Here is a 16559-nt window from a genome sequence, read left to right as displayed (position 1 = left end):
CTTTTATTTTTCTATTATAAAAAGTCAGCTGTAATTTTTATCAATAGATCTCTTTGTGCAATCCCCCTCATTACTCAGCTACTTCAGTAACATAGAATTGTGTTCACTTTCTTTTGTTTCTTTTCCCTCTCTGTTCCTATGACTGGGTGCTTTTAATTGACCCATCTTCGTGTTTGCTGATTTTTCTGCCTCCTCAAATCTACTACTGACCTTTTCTAGTGAATTTTTAAAATTTCAGTATTACACTTTTCAACTCTAGAATTTCATTTCATTCTTATTTGTAGTTCTGTATATTCCTTAATATTCTCTATTTGTCAAAATACAATACTCCTTCCTTTCTTTTGTTTGTTTCCTTTGGGGCTTTTTTTGTAGGTCTTTGTATGTAAGATAGTTGATATATAGTCCTTGATGTAAAATCCTTGTCTAGAAGATCCAATGACTTGGCTTCCTCAGTTTCTATTAATTTTTGCCTTTTTTGTCAATCATCCATGTTCCTTTATTTTCTGGCTTGCATCATAATTTTTTATGAAAAACTGGATATTGTGAATATTATAATGTGTAACTCTGGAAGATAATCCCCTTCTAGAATTTTTTGTTGTTGTTTGTGTGGAGTATAGTTGTTTAGGGGCTTTTATAAGCTGTTTTGTAAAGATTGTATTCACTGTCATGTATGGTCACAGAAGTCTCCCTTAAATTAGTAGTCTACTAGTGTTTTGTCAGACATTTCTTTTAATGCATGCAGGCAAAAAGAAAAAAAAATCGCCCTGCTTTTGCAGCTGGGCTCTGTGTTTGTGTGCTGGGGCATATCCTTAATGGTCAGTCAGGCATTGTCAACTATGCCTTTGCTCACACAGAACTCGAAGATCAGCCAGATATGAGAGCTTAGGGCTTTCTCAGGTCTTTTATGAGAATGTCTGTTTCTCCTAGCCTTCTAGTTTCCCAGTGGAAGCATTGCAAAGTCCTTATTTTTCAAAATGTCTTACTCTGTATTCTCTTCCAAGACTCTCTGGGATATCTTATTGTTTGTCCCAATTCATATCTTTTTCCCCAGGCTGCAGTGTCTGGTTCATTTGCTATTAAATGCTCTCCACTTAACTATTTCTCTGCCCTTAGAGATTTCCTAGATAGGCAAAATACAAATAAACAGAAAAACATACCTTTGTGTTAGTCCTTAAGGGAGCCCTCAGTTAGGTCAAAGCAGATAACCATACTTTTCTTGAGCATGAATTTTTATCTGTAGACTGCTGTATTGATGACCATCAACAAGCCATTTGGGTAGGGGGAGGATGAGGCAAAGGTAAGTTAAAATACCACAGAGCTCTCCTATTTAGAGTACTCATTGCTTTTTTTATTAAGCATTTGCTTGGCTACAGTAAACCTTTGACTGTTTTGCAAATGTCTCATACACTTGACCTAACAGTTTTTGCTACTTTGTGGTTGTTTTGTTTGTTTCCCATATTTCTGTGGAGAAACTGCCTTTGGACTTTGCTACTGCACCATTTTCTTTGACCATCAGCTACAAAGGTTTTTATGGTCCATTTTGAATGTGAAATATTTTCATTACACTGACTTCTCTCACCCCTAGAAATCCTTAAATTATCAATGGAAATGTCAACAAAGGCTTTTCCTTAAAAATGATGGTATTTGATATTTTGAGGATGTGACACTGTTCTTCAGAATTGCAAAGTGTACTGTCACATTTTAATAGCTTTGGGTATCATTGATCAGTTTTATATTTTGCCAGACTTCTATATTAAAACTTGAAGGACAAATTTATGGTTAAACTATGCTGTTGCCACTATTAGAATCAGTCTAAACCTATAGTTACCAAATTGAGTTTCTAAATCTAATGTATCCTAGGATGCCAGAATGAATTCACAAAGTACAACAGGATATTTTAACTTTTTGAGGGAAACAGTGTATTTTCACTTCCTCTGGTCACCAAAATACTAGCTCAAGGTACAGCATGAGGTGGAACTATATTCCTTTCAGTGATGTCATTTATTAACATGCCTGGGTTTTCTTGCATTGCTCTGATAATAAATACCATGTGAAAATCAATGTGGAATAGAAAAGAAGGTAGCAGTTTCCAATCTAGTTCCAGAGTTTGAGAAGCTGTACTGTGCTCATTAGGTACAAACATCCCATTAGGAGGTAACCATGTTTTTTTGCAAGTGAAATAAGATTATTTTCTTTCAAGTTATGTGTATTGTTTTTGTAAGTAGTTACTAGTTTGTTGCAGTATCCTTTGAAATAGAAATGTTAGGTATATTTTAGATTAGGAGCCCAGTGAAAAAATTGAGACACTGGGGTGCTGTGAAATAAGAAAGCTTGGGAACCTTTGGTCAATATCCTCCATTATATTTAAAATGTTTTAAATGTTTATTAAAGTGTTTATCTTTCCAGTCACATCTTCTATAATTCCTACATGAATCTTCTATCACAATTAAACTGGTTTGTGCGCAGTCCATGTTTAAGATCCCTGCCTTACTGTCCATCTTCTTACTGTATTTTTAAAAATTAGAACTGTGAAGAACAAAGACCTTATCATCTATCTACATGTAATCCTAGCCCCTAGCACAGGACACTTTATAGATTCAGAAGATACTTGGTAACGATTATTTGATGATAAGGAACTGTACTTATTACTTAAGTTTCACCATTGTATGGCCCATTGCTGAGCGCATTAATAGAGTGTTTCTGAATGATTCATTGATAAGATATGGTTGTCAAATATTTGGAAATCAACAATATCTCTAGAAGAATAATAAAGCTACGTTTTAGAAAATCAGCTGATATGACTGGAGATTTTTTTTCCTTTTCTTGTTGGCTCCTCTCCCCAATTCTTTTTTTTTTTTAATAAATTTATTTTTTATTGGTGTTCAATTTGCCAACATACAGAATAACACCCAGTGCTCATTCCGTCAATTGCCCCCCTCAGTGCCCGTCACCCAGTCACCCCAACCCCCCCACCCACCTCCCTTTCCACCACTCCTAGTTCGTTTCCCAGAGTTAAGAGTCTTTCATGTTCTGTCTCCCTTTCTGATATTTCCCACTCATTTTTTCTCCTTTCCACTTTATTCCCTTTCACTATTTTTTATATTCCCCAAATGAATGAGACCATATAATGTTTGTCCTTCTCTGATTGACTTATTTCACTCAGCATAATACCCTCCAGTTCCAACCACATCGAAGCAAATGGTGGGTATTTGTCGTTTCTAATGGCTGAGTAATATTCCATTGTATACATAAACCACATCTTCTTTATCCATTCATCTTTCGATGGACAACGAGGCTCCTTCCACAGCTTGGCTATTGTGGACATTGCTGCTATAAACATCGGGGTGCAGGTGTCCCGACATTTCATTGCATCTGCATCTTTGGGGTAAATCCCCAGCAGTGCAATTGCTGGGTCATAGGGCAGATCTATTTTTAACTCTTTGAGGAACCTCCACACAGTTTTCCAGAGTGGCTGCACCAGTTCACATTCCCACCAACAGTGCAGGAGGGTTCCCCTTTCTCCACATCGTCTCCAACATTTGTGGTTTCCTGCTTTGTTAATTTTCCCCATTCTCACTGGTGTGAGGCGGTATCTCATTGTGGTTTTGATTTGTATTTCCCTGATGGCAAGTGATGCGGAGCATTTCCTCATGTGCTTGTTGGCCATGTCTATGTCTTCCTCTTTGAGATTTCTGTTCATGTCTTTTGCCCATTTCATGATTGGATTGTTTGTTTCTTTGCTGTTGAGTTTAATAAGTTCTTCTTAGATCTTTGATATTAGCCCTTTATCTGATAGGTCATTTGCAAATATCTTCTCCTATTCTGTAGGTTGTCTTTGAGTTTTGTTGACGGTATCTTTTGCTTTGCAAAAGCTTCTTATCTTGATGAAGTCCCAATAGTTCATTTTTGCTTTTGTTTCTTTTGCCTTCATGGATGAATCTTGCAAGAAGTTTCTGTGGCCAAGTTCAAAAAGGGTGTTACCTGTGTTCTCTAGGATTTTGATGGAATCTTGTCTCGCATTAAGATCTTTCATCCATTTTGAGTTTATCTTTGTGTATGGTGCAAGAGAGTGGTCTAGTTTCATTCTTCTGCATGTGGATGTCCAATTTTCCCAGCACCATTTATTGAAGAGACTGTCTTTTTTCCAGTGGATAGTCTTTCCTCCTTTGTCGAATATTAGTTGACAATAAAGTTGAGGGTCCACTTCTGGATTCTCTATTCTGTTCCATTGATCTATGTGTCTGTTTTTGTGCCAGTACCACACTGTCTTGACCACAGCTTTGTAGTACAACCTTAAATCTGGCATTGTGATGCCCCCAGATATGGTTTTCTTTTTTAAAAATTCCCCTGGCTATTCGGGGTCTTTTCTGATTCCACACAAATCTTAAAATAATTTGTTCCGACTCTCTGAAGAAAGTCCATGGTATTTTGATAGGGATTGCATTAAATGTGTAAATTGCCCTGGGTAACATTGACATTTTCACTATATTAATTCTTCCAATCCATGAGCATGGAATATTTTTCCATCTCTTTGTGTCTCCCTCAATTTCTTTCAGAAGTGTTCTGTAGTTTTTAGGGTATAGATCCTTTACCTCTTTGGTTAGGTTTATTCCTAGGTATCTTATGCTTTTGGGTGCAATTGTAAATGGGATTGATTCCTTAATTTCTCTTTCTTCAGTCTCATTGTTAGTGTATAGAAATGCCACTGACTTCTGGGCATTGATTTTGTATCCTGCCACACTGCCAAATATTTGTATGAGTTCTAGCAATCTTGGGGTGGAGTCTTTTGGGTTTTCTATGTAGAGTATCATGTCATTGGTGAAGAGGGATAGTTTGACTTCTTCTTTGCCAATTTGAATGCCTTTAATGTCTTTTTGTTGTCTGATTGCTGAGGCTAGGATTCTAGTACTATGTTGAATAGCAGTGATGAGAGTGGACATCCCTGTCTTGTTCCTGATCTTAGGGGAAAGGCTCCCAGTGCTTCCCCATTGAGAATGATATTTGCTGTGGGCTTTCATAGATTACTTTTAAGATGTTGAGGAATATTCCCTCTATCCCTACACTCTGAAGAGTTTTGATCAGGAATGGATGCTGTATTTTGTCAAATGCTTTCTCTGCATCTATTGTCCTCTCCCCAATTCTTTAACCAGTTGGAGTCTCTCTTTTTCTGTTCTTCATTGCCTTACTGAACTTTATTCAAAGTGATGTAAATCACCAGTGTAAAAGGAAGTATCTTACAATTCTTAAGACATTTTGGTTTTTAAAAAAAATCCCTTTAAATTCATACTGAAACTTAGAATATTAGTTAATTCTTTTGAACCTTAAACTAAATGTAGAGTAACTAGGAGGAGAAATAGTATTGGGCTTAAAGGATTAGACACAATGAAGAATTATCATGGACAGGGCAGCCCAGGTGGCTCAGCGGTTTAGCGCCGCCTTCAGCCCAGGGCCTGATCCTGAAGACTGGGGATCAAGTCCCATGTTGGGCTCCCTGCATGGAGCCTGCTTCTCCCTCTGCCTGTGTCTCTGCCTCTCTCTCTTTCTCTGTGTGTGTGTGTGTGTGTGTGTGTGTCTCATGAATTAAAAAAAATTATCATGGACAAGTAGCAGGAGCATTTACCCTCCTGAGTTTCTCACTGCATGCTATTATTTGTGATTTGTCTTATTTATACTCTGATTTCTTTTGTGGTTGTATGGTTATAAATTGAAATTTGCAAATTTGGTGCTATTTTGATCTAAGGTATTAAATTTTTTGGTCCACATTTTGAGACATCTGTTAGTTTTTATGAAAGAAAATTTCCTCAGAATTAAAAAAATTGTCAGGTACTGAATTAGTAAAATGGATATAAAATAGTTTTTTTCAGAATGTTAAAAAACTAAAAAAGCGTTTACGTGTTCTAATGGAGTTCATAGCTACTGCTTATGAATATAAACATTTAGTTTTTGGATTACTTGTTTTAAAAATTTCATATTGTGGGGTATAAAAATAAATTAATTTTAAGCTATTTCTAATATGGTTATATACAATTGCAACTGTTGTCACCTCATGAAAAGAACTTCTAGATGCTTAATAATGAGCTTAAATCCCTCTAGATTTCTTTTTCCTAAATGGAAGTAGGTGTGCTGAGCATTGTCATCTCCTAATATATTGAAATTACTAAAATATTTAATAAGCTACCAGGGTTTGAAGTAGTGACCAGATGTTTTCAGTTTCCCCAGGATGACTTTTACAGCTAAGCATGTACAATGGAAATGAGCTAAGTTTGTCAGTTTAACAACAAAAAAGCAAATACAACACACAGACACAAGTTGATTCTTTTGAACTAAAATTAAAATGCTATCTATTGTATTTAATCTGCCTTAACACTTTACAATTAAAGAAGATTTCCATAACCTAACCAAACATTAAATTGGAGCTTCCCGCTCCATCTTTAATAACTTCATTGAGACATAATTTATATACTGTAGGATTCAACCACAGTTTTAGGGCTTTTAGGAAATGTATATAGTTGTCACCATCATCAACATCCAGTTTTATTTGAAGTGCATAACTTGAAGGTTTTTGTCATAATTTTACACTTGTGAAACCATCACAACAATCAAGATAATGAAAGTATCCATCATCCTAAAATTGTCCTTGTGTGCCTCTGTGTAATCCCTCTTTCCTGCTCTTCTCATGCTCTCCCTACCCACATCTGTCTCCAGGCAATCACTGACCTGTTTCTATCACTTGCTATTAGTTTCTATTTTGTACAATTTTATATAAATGGAATCATGCAGTTTATACTGTCTTCTTTTGGGAGAGGGATTTCTGGCCTTTTTCACTCTGAGCAATTACTTTGTTATTCATCTATGTTGCGTGTATCAATGGTTCCTCTCTACTATTAGTAGTATTCAGGTGTGGATATTCCACAGTTTATCCATTCACCCATGAGAGATATTTGATTTGTTTCCATTTTGTAGTTTTTCAAATATAGCTGCTAATAACATACTTGTGCAGTTTTTGTGTAAATGTATATTTCACTTGGGTAAATACTTAGGAATGATATGGCTATATCATATGGCAGCCTACTGATAATGGATTCTTTACCCATTTTAACATCTGAAGAGTCTTCATGTTTGGAAGATATCAGTGTGTCTAGAGTTCTAATTTCACAGTTTATTTGCTTGTTCATTTTCTAGTACTTTAAAGTTGTTGCTTTTCTATCTCGCTTTCATTGTTTCTAATGAGTAATCCACTGCCATCCTAAACTTTGTAACATGTCTTTTTTTCTCTGATTGCTTTTAATATTTTCTCTTTATTTGTTTAGAGAAATTTTTTTTTAATTTTTTTTAAGGTATTTATTTATTTATTTATGATAGTCACAGAGAGAGAGAGAGGCAGAGACACAGGGAGAGGGAGAAGCAGGCTCCATGCACCGGGAGCCCGACGTGGGATTCGATCCCGGGTCTCCAGGATCGCGCCCTGGGCCAAAGGCAGGCGCCAAACCGCTGCGCCATCCAGGGATCCCATTAAGATTATGCTTTCATGTGATTTACTTCTTTTTCTTTTGCTTGGTTTTCATTGAAATTCTTGGATACTTCCTAGGTTTATAGCTTTCATCAAATGTAGAAAAATTTCAGCCATTATTTTTTTCAAATATATTTCTGTCCCCAGTCTCTGCTCTTCTTCAGGGACTTAACTGCACATATATTAGGCTACTTGAAGTAAAACACATTTTACATATGCATTGGTTTGTTTGTTTTCCCCTCAAGTCTTTCTCTTATTTTTGATAATTTCTACTGCTTCAAGTTCAGTAGCCTTTTCTTTGCAATGTATAACCTGCCACCAATCCCATCCCAGTATATTTTTCCTTAAATCTTAAACATGGTAGTTTTTATCTCTAAAATTTTGTTTTGGGTCTTTTTTATTTCTTGTCTGTCTGTATTCAACTTTTTGAACACATGGAATATAATTGTAGGAATGTGCTTATCTGCTAATGCTAACATTTATGTCAGTTTTGGATCGATTTTTTATTTTTTATTTTAATATGGATCATATTTTTCTGTTTATCTGCTTGCTAGGCAAGATAGGCAGAATTTTAAGAATGATCCATGGAATCCCTCTTCTGTGAATATGATGAGATATCACTGGTGATAATATTATGTTATATGGCATAGGGGATTTTGCCTATGTGATTAAGGTTACTAATCAGTTGCTTTTGGGTTGATGTAAAGGGCAATGATCTGGGTAGGCTGATTATGATCATAGGAGTCTCCTGAAAGTAGAGAATTTTCTCTGGCCAGTGCCAGATAGGGAAGAAAGATCTGAATCATGAAAAGATTATATGTGTCATTGCTGGCTTGAAGATGGAAAGGGCCAGCTATGTAGTGAGGAATTCAGATGGCCTTTAGAACTTGAAAACCACTCCTGGCCATCAAGTAGCAAGGAAATAGGGACCCCAATCCTTTGTCTGCTAGAAATTGGATTCTGCCAATAACCTGAATGAGCTTGGAAGCAGATTCTTCAGAGCTTACAGGTAAGAGTCCAGCCTGACAGACCTGATGATTTTAGCCTTGTGAGATTTCTAGCAGAAAGTGCGGACAGCCTACCTAGATTCTGACCTACAGAATTGTGAGGTAATAAATGGGTGTTGTTTTAGGCCACTATATTTGTCGTAATTGGTAATTCAGCAATAGAAAACATACATTCCCAGTCATCTCTGACATTGAGTATTAGCTTCTTGGTGCTAGATATTTTGGTATTCCTGTAAGTACTCTTGAGCTTTGTTATAGGTCACAGTTAAGTTCCCTGGAAATAATTTGATCTTTTGAGTATTGCTTTTAAGGTTTGTTATGCAGACCAGAGCATCATTTAGTCTAAGGGTAATTAATCTCTATTAATCTCTGCTACTGGGGTGGGACTGAATAGCTGATCAGGGAAACCCTCCCCACAACTTAGTTCTTCTGTCTCTGGAGAGTTGTTTTCTTTTATTCTGCCTGTGAGTCCTAGCCACCTTGGTCAATTCAGTCTTCGTTCTGTGTCAGTACTCTCAGTTCTAACTCTTTAACCCAGGGAGTCCACTTGGCTGCACCTAAACTGCCCCTCCCTGTACTGTGTCCCAGATATATTCAAGGAAGTAAACTCAAGCAGTCTTAAGGTTCATCTCATTTGTTTCCCATTCCTTGAGTATCTGTGTTCTTCATTGCCTGACATCCAATGTTTTTAATTCTTTTTTTCACTTTAATTTTTTTTAGTTTGAATTGAGCATAAATCCACACTTTTTTTACTTTGTTAAAAGTCCTTTGGTTACTTTAAATAATTAAAAGTTTAAATAAAATGAAGCTTTAATTGTTTAAGTTTAATGAGACCAAGAAATACTCTTCCTTAAATGTTATTCACTGTCCAATATCTAAAATTTTAATACTGCAGCACCATCTTTAAATTCTAGTATACTAAGTCTATCCCAAATGATGACAAAGCTGTATCTGGATGGACTCACAGTTCCTCATTTTCTTTTGAGCAACTTTAGTATTTATTTGCCTAAGGAAATTGCAATTATTTTATGCTTAGATAATTACAGTCTGTAATTATTTCACTTGCTAAACTATTAGAATGGAAAGTTAATATTATTTTACATCTCAAATAGAACAGAAACCCATTTATTTATGCAAAAAAAAAACCTTATAAAGTTCTTTTCTGTGTTAACTACATAACTACTAAACACAACAGTTTTCCTTGTTTCTAATTTCTGTATGTTTATTCTAATAGGCATATTATTTGGCTTTATGTTTCTCCTCCCACATGGTCTGTGACATAATTCTGTAATTCTTCCATGTAATTATATAAATGAGTATTCAGATGTACAAGAGTTTATGTAACTTGTTTTATGCCTTGCAGACAGTTGTTTTTTGGGAAGTGCTGTTCTTTCCATAAAATTTCTTATAGTTGTATTAATTAAGAATTTTCAATAAGTTTCTCTAATTAAAATAGGAAAGATGATTAGTTACCTCACAGATCCTCTGGGAGAAGAGATTTTGTTATTTTAGCACATCACCCCTCCACCCCCGTTTCTTTTTATCAAAGACATAGTTCTATATTAAGAATTGATGTTCTGGGGCGCCTGGGTGGCTCAGTCAGTTAAGTGTCTGTCTTCAGGCTGGGGTGATCCTGGGATCCAGCTGGCTTGGAGCTCCCTGCTCAGCAGGGAGTCTGCTTTTCCCTCTGCTCCTCCCCCTGCTTGTGCTCTGTCTCTCTCAAATAAATAAAAAAAGCTTTAAAAAATTGATGTTCTGGGATCCCTGGGTGGCGCAGCGGTTTGGTGCCTGCCTTTGGCCCAGGGCACGATCCTGGAGACCTGGGATCGAATCCCACGTCGGGCTCCCAGTGCATGGAGCCTGCTTCTCCCTCTGCCTCTGTCTCTGCCTCTCTCTCTCTCTGTGTGACTATCATAAATAAATAAAAATTTAAAAAAAAATTTTAAAAAATTGATGTTCTTATTTGATATTTGTTGATGATAAACAGGTACTTTGGAAGTTCGTCTTATGGGCTGTCAAGATATTCTAGAGAATGTCCCTGGACGGTCAAAAGCAACATCGGTTGCACTACCTGGTTGGAGTCCAAGTGAAACCAGATCATCTTTCATGAGCAGAACAAGTAAAAGTAAAAGTGGAAGTAGTCGAAATCTCCTAAAAACCGACGACTTGTCCAGTTCAGTAACCAGATTTTTTTTTTTTTAAATCATATAACAAATTAAAGGGTCTATACAAAGGACATAGCAATGGGGACAGCAATGGGAAGAGCCAAAGTTGAACAAAAAGCTTTACAATTACGATTTCTATAATTTAATTTTTAAAATCTTAAAAGCTATACTGTAAGAAAAACAACCAAATTTATTGAAATTGTATTAGAAAACTGAATGACATATTGCATTAATTCTTTAGGAAGAATAAAATTTTGAATATCACTCTTTATGCCAAACTGAAGGTGTTCAAAGCCTATTAGACTTGATTCTTTTAACAGTATAGTGACACTTCTAAATTAACATTGAGATTTTGATAATCTTGGGACCAAACATGTCTACTAGGATAGTAGCTCAGTTAGCAAACAAATGGAGGCATGGATGGAGGTAGTAAAAGTATGATGCAACAGGTTTATGAAGCACTTTGGAGACATTCTAAAATGTAATTATGAACTCTGATACAAAGGTATAACTGGGGGGTAGGGGAAAAAAGGCCTGTGACAATTCAACCTGCTACAGAGTACAGAAGCGAGTATGTCAGTGTTTTCCTGTATATATAGAGAGATTTTAGGAAAGTTATGAAAATAAAAATTGCCTGAGGTAACAAGCTCTATAAATAGAATTGTAGAGGGGGAAAAACTAGATGATTCGTATTTACATACAAACATATACACATACAAAACAGATAGCATTTAATCTTTTTGTTTTTGTCAAACACAAAGGATAAGTTGGGAGCATCTAGTTGGGAGTGTATGTACGTATAAAAGTACCCAGTTAAGATTCAAAGCTTCTGGATAAAAGCCCTTACTTTCAGGGCACCTGGGTGGGTCAGTTGCTTAAGCTTTCTATTCTTGATTTCCACTCAGGTCATGATCTCAGAGTTGTGAGATTGAGCCCGGAGTCAGGCTTCACATTGGAAATGGAGCCTGCTTAAGATTCTCTCCCCCTCTTCCTTCAGCCCTCCCACCCCCTCCTCTCTCTCTCCTTCTCTAAAAAAAGAAAAGAAAAAAAAAACACCTTATCTGAGAGGATCATAAGCTTCTGTTGCTGTTAAACAGTTGTACCTCTATTTTAAAGGTTTTAAAATATTTAAACAAGTCTATAAATTGTATTACAGATGATGTATGTGCAGTTTTGAAGCTAGATAATACTGTGGTTGGTCAAACGAGCTGGAAACCCATTTCTAATCAGTCATGGGACCAGAAGTTTACACTGGAACTGGACAGGGTAAGATGAAAATATTTTACTTGAATTTTCATTATATTTATCATTCATTTTGAATGTAAATTTTATTTTTGAAGAAAGGCTTTGAAAAGTTTTGTTTTTAATGCAATAAAAGAAGAATCTAGGTATTTTTGACATTCCTCATCTGGTGAGTAATATAAGTCTACCTTAAGACAGGTGAACACCAGATGCTGCAGTAGCTTTTTGCTTGTGCAGTGATTTGAAAATGTCTAGTTTGTATTAACCTAAAGACAAGTGAGTGCTAATATTAAAATATATTTATTTTAGTAATGCACTCTCTAACAATTAAGGGAATTCTTTTGACTCACCATTTCTAGGTCATAGTATCAAAGTTGGATTTGAAATGTGCTAATGTGCTCACTTACACAGACTTCCATGTGTCTCAGTGGCTTTCATGAATGATGTGAATGTCTAGAATGCAAAATGTAGCTGTAGAATCAACCAGAAGTAAATTTGGTCCACAGTAGATTCAAGTCCATGTTGCTAACTTTCTTATTTATATTTTAATCCATCCACTGGGGTATAGGCCAAAAATATTAGAACTTAAACCTAATTTTGTCTAAAAACTAAGAAAGATATCAAGATTTTTATCATTTAGTACTTAGGTTGATACAGGTGTCATTTTTTAAATTCATATTTTACTGAAAGCAGATTTACAGTGCTTATGAGGTGGTGATTACTGCTCTACACTACTTTAAAAATATTTTTCCTATTTATTTTTTCCTTTCCTCATAGCCAGCATCCTAATCAGGCCCTCTTCACTGCTTTTCTTGATTCAAAAAATGCATATACTTGAGCAAAATACTTCATCTTTATGTATACCGATTTTCTTAGCTTTAATACCAACGACTTCAGTGAGATATGTAAAGATTAAATCCATGTAAAAATCTTAGACAAGTGGTAAGAACTTGATTAATGTTAGCTTTTTTTTTGTACTAAAGTAATTTACTAACTAGTCTTCATGTGTCTGAATACCAGACTGAATTTCAAAGAACACTACATTCATGTTGGCATTCATTCTCTCATTTAAGATCATTCATTTATTCATTAAAAATTATCTTGAAATTATTCACTCATTTACTCAACAAATATTCATTGGTATCTACTGTATTCCTGGCATTTCCAGGTAGTAGATTGGCAATGAACAATATAAACAAGGTCTCTCAAGGTTCCTCAAAGAACTTATATTTCAGTGGTCTTCAGTATATACCTGTTTAGTTGCATAATTTTTTACCATTACATCTGAAACTGTAAAAGTTTGCCACCTCATTTCCCAAATACACCTTTTTTGATGATTTCAGTTAAAAAGATGTTGAGGTCTTAGAATGCTAGGCTAAGGTGTTTATACTTGTTGGTATGGAAGATGGGATGGAAGAGACATAACGGAAAAGTTGGTCTTGGAATTTGTATGAAGAACGAATTTGACAGAGGAGGAACTAAAGGTATACAAATTGGCAGGCAGCTACTCCAGTGCTATAACTGTAAGATTAGGAGAGCTTGAAGTAAAAATTGGTAGTAGGGATCGAAAAAGATACATGTAGAAAACGAAGGGAAAAAATAGTATTAATGGGGCCCAAGGTGGCTCAGTTGTTTAGGCATCTGCCTTTAGCTCAGGTCATGATTCCAGCATCCTGGGATCAAGGCCTGCATCAGGCTCTCTGCTCCGCAGTGAGTCTGTTTCTCCTTCTCCTTCTGACCCTCTGCCTGCTTGCATATTTTCTCTCTTTCAAATAAATAATAAAATCTTAAAAAACAAAAACAAAACAACCTATCTAGTTGGATTTGAGTACAAGGGAAGGAATTTGTCTATAATTTGCAAAGAAAATGATGCCACAGTAATTGGAAAAAATCTGTATTGGAAGAAGATGGGTTCTATGCCTAATTACTTAGCAATTAAATAAAGAACTAGAGGTTAGGGCTAGATAAGTAGCTTCGAAGATCATTTGAGTAGAGGTCACAGTGAATATCATCCAAGTGGGTAAAGTCAATCCATTCATTTCAAAATATTTATTGAATGTCTCATATGTACCAGGCTTTTTACTATGTTCTCGATTTACAGAGATAATATATGCTCATTGCTGTAAGAGAACTCTTAGGTTTAACAATCACCGATTTTCTGTTCTGTGCCAAGCACCATTCTAGATACTGGTAATGATTAATGAAAACTCCAAAGTCCATATCCTTAGGAACCTTATATTCTAATGAGGGAAGATAATAGTAAACAAGTAAAAAAAACAAAAACCACCTATAAGTACAGTGAAGGAAGTAAATAGGGCAGTGTAATAAGGAGGTGGAGGCTACTTTAGATGGAGTAATTAGGGAATCTCTTTGAGGATGCTATATTTGACCTGAGACCTGGTGAGTGAAAAGTTACCAGACTTGCAAAGATCCAAGGGAGAGTGTTCCCAGCAGAAGAGACAAAATATACAACCACTGAGGTGGGAGAGAACCTGATATGTTTTAAGAATAAAAACTGGGAGACAAGATCAATGTAGAGTAAAGTAGATGTAGTTACATGCCAAATCACTAGGATCTTTATAAGTTAAGAATTGAGAGACAATTGAAGGGCTTTTAATAGCGGAGTTGACATCATTTGATTTATCTGTGGTACATGATCTGCTAGAAGTACCATGTACTATAGAAGCCAATAAAAGACTAACATATAATGAAAGAGTTTGTAAAGGAAGAAAACAAAGATCTGACAACAGATCTTAAGCAGTATCCCAAGGGTAGGAGGAGAAAGGTTTGCCAAAGAGAAATGAAAAACCTTGAGTTGAAACAGATCATACCTTAGATAAGCATTATAAAAGCTTATCCAGTGAATAATTGCAGGAATGGTGAGATGATGAAAACCCTGTTACATATCAAACAATTGAAGAAAAATGGGATTTTTAAAAGTCTGTTAAGGAAGAAATTTAACAAAGATTTGACAATTGTCTTTAAAGTTAGAAGGAGGAATGTGAGGATAAAGTTAGGGTAGTGAGAACAATGAGATTTCAATTTGTGTGTTTATTCTAATTGATCGGTAGTGACTTCCTAGACCTCACTGTTAAGGTTTACAGGATGGGACTTGGTTTTCAGAGGTTATATTGATCAAGCAGCAATGTTTGCCAAATTCTTGGAGAAGTAGCAAGTGACAAGTTGTTGTACATGTTGCATCCTTAGATTAACTATATACTTTGTGTCTGTGGAGAACAAACCAAAAGTCAATGGATGGCTGATTTTTTTTCATTACAAAGGATAATATGTTAAAAAAATGAAATGAGCTGCTATGGAAATTAGTAAGTTCTCTCTCAATAAAATTGAGTGAGCAACTTATAAAAAAAGATTTTCAAGGAATTTTTATATCAGAAAAAAAGTTATACATCTAAGATTTTTTTTCGACTTTGATATTTTCTCTTTCAGGGTAAAAGAACCAGCATTGTTACATGCTACAAATTAGCTGTTTAAATAGACCAATATAGGGGATCCCTGGGTAGCTCAGCGGTTTCATGCCTGCCTTTGGCCCAGGGCACGATCCTGGAGTCCTGTGATCGTGTCCCGCGTCGGGCTCCCGGCATGGAGTCTGCGTCTCCCTCTGCCTGTGTCTCTGCCTCTCTCTTTCTCTCTCTTTCTCTGTGCCTATCATAAATAAATAAATAAATAAATAAATAAATAAACAAACAAACAAACAAACAAACAAACAAACCAATATAATTCAGTCAAGCCCACTGAAGAGGGAAATAACAGTTGAGGTTGTTAGTATAGATAGATATAGTTTTCATGTCTTGGTTATATTTGTGACTTCTTTCTAAACTGTGTGAATACATATAAATATTTATCACCATAAAATGTTTCTTTCAGTTTCCATTCATTTATAATGTAATAGATTATGACATTGGCTTTGAAGCCAGGCAAGTTGAGTTCATTGTCTATCTGCTACTTACTAGCTTTTGATAGTAGACAAGTTACATAACCTTACTACTACACATTTGTTTCACCATCTCTGAAATGGGGATAAGACCTATAGTTAATCCTTGAACACCTGTTTGAATTACTCAGGCCCACTTAATACATGGATATTGTACAGTAAAGTGCTATAAATCTATTTTCTCTTATGATTTTTTTAATAACATTTTTTTCTCTAGCTTACTTTATTATAAGAAGATAGTGTATAATACATACAAAATACGTTCTCAGTTTCCAGTCAACAGTAGACTATTAGTAACATATTGGGAGTCAGAATAATCAGATTTTGACTGCACAAGGTTTGGTGCTTTAAAACCCTTCCATTGTTCAAGGGTCAACTGTAATCTTTGCAGAATTTTTAGAAAAACTGAGGTAGTGTATATAAAATCCCTTTTGTTGCCTGGCACATTTCTAACCACTTGATGGCATTAATTCTTTTTTAGCCCAAGGCTTTGATGTGTGGGTGGCTATGAATTTAAGTATAATAGAAGAGCATGGTAGGTAATGGGGAATTAATTGGCTGAATGTCATTTTCTTTCACTTCAGAGCCTATTTAAAGTAATTATAGGATTTTTGATGAGTGATATGATCAAAATGAAACTCAAAGAGGGACACTTGGGTGATTCAGTCAGTTAAGCATCCAAA

General features: G+C 35.6%; 1 protein-coding gene across 2 annotated transcripts in view; it reads left to right on the top strand.

Moving 5' to 3' along the window:
• PKN2 (protein kinase N2) overlaps positions 1-16559 on the top strand; it is a 130076-nt gene that overhangs the window by 79940 nt on the left and 33577 nt on the right. For both annotated transcript variants that reach the window (XM_038541459.1, XM_038541458.1), the window contains exons 7-8: positions 10505-10690; positions 11839-11948. In XM_038541459.1, coding sequence (XP_038397387.1) covers positions 10505-10690; positions 11839-11948 — 296 coding nt within the window. The remainder of the gene's footprint in view (positions 1-10504; positions 10691-11838; positions 11949-16559) is intronic.

Source organism: Canis lupus, chromosome 6 (genome assembly GCF_011100685.1).
Source record: "Canis lupus familiaris isolate Mischka breed German Shepherd chromosome 6, alternate assembly UU_Cfam_GSD_1.0, whole genome shotgun sequence".
Classification (NCBI taxonomy): domain Eukaryota; kingdom Metazoa; phylum Chordata; class Mammalia; order Carnivora; family Canidae; genus Canis; species Canis lupus.
This window is presented reverse-complemented; position numbering and strand designations above follow the sequence as displayed.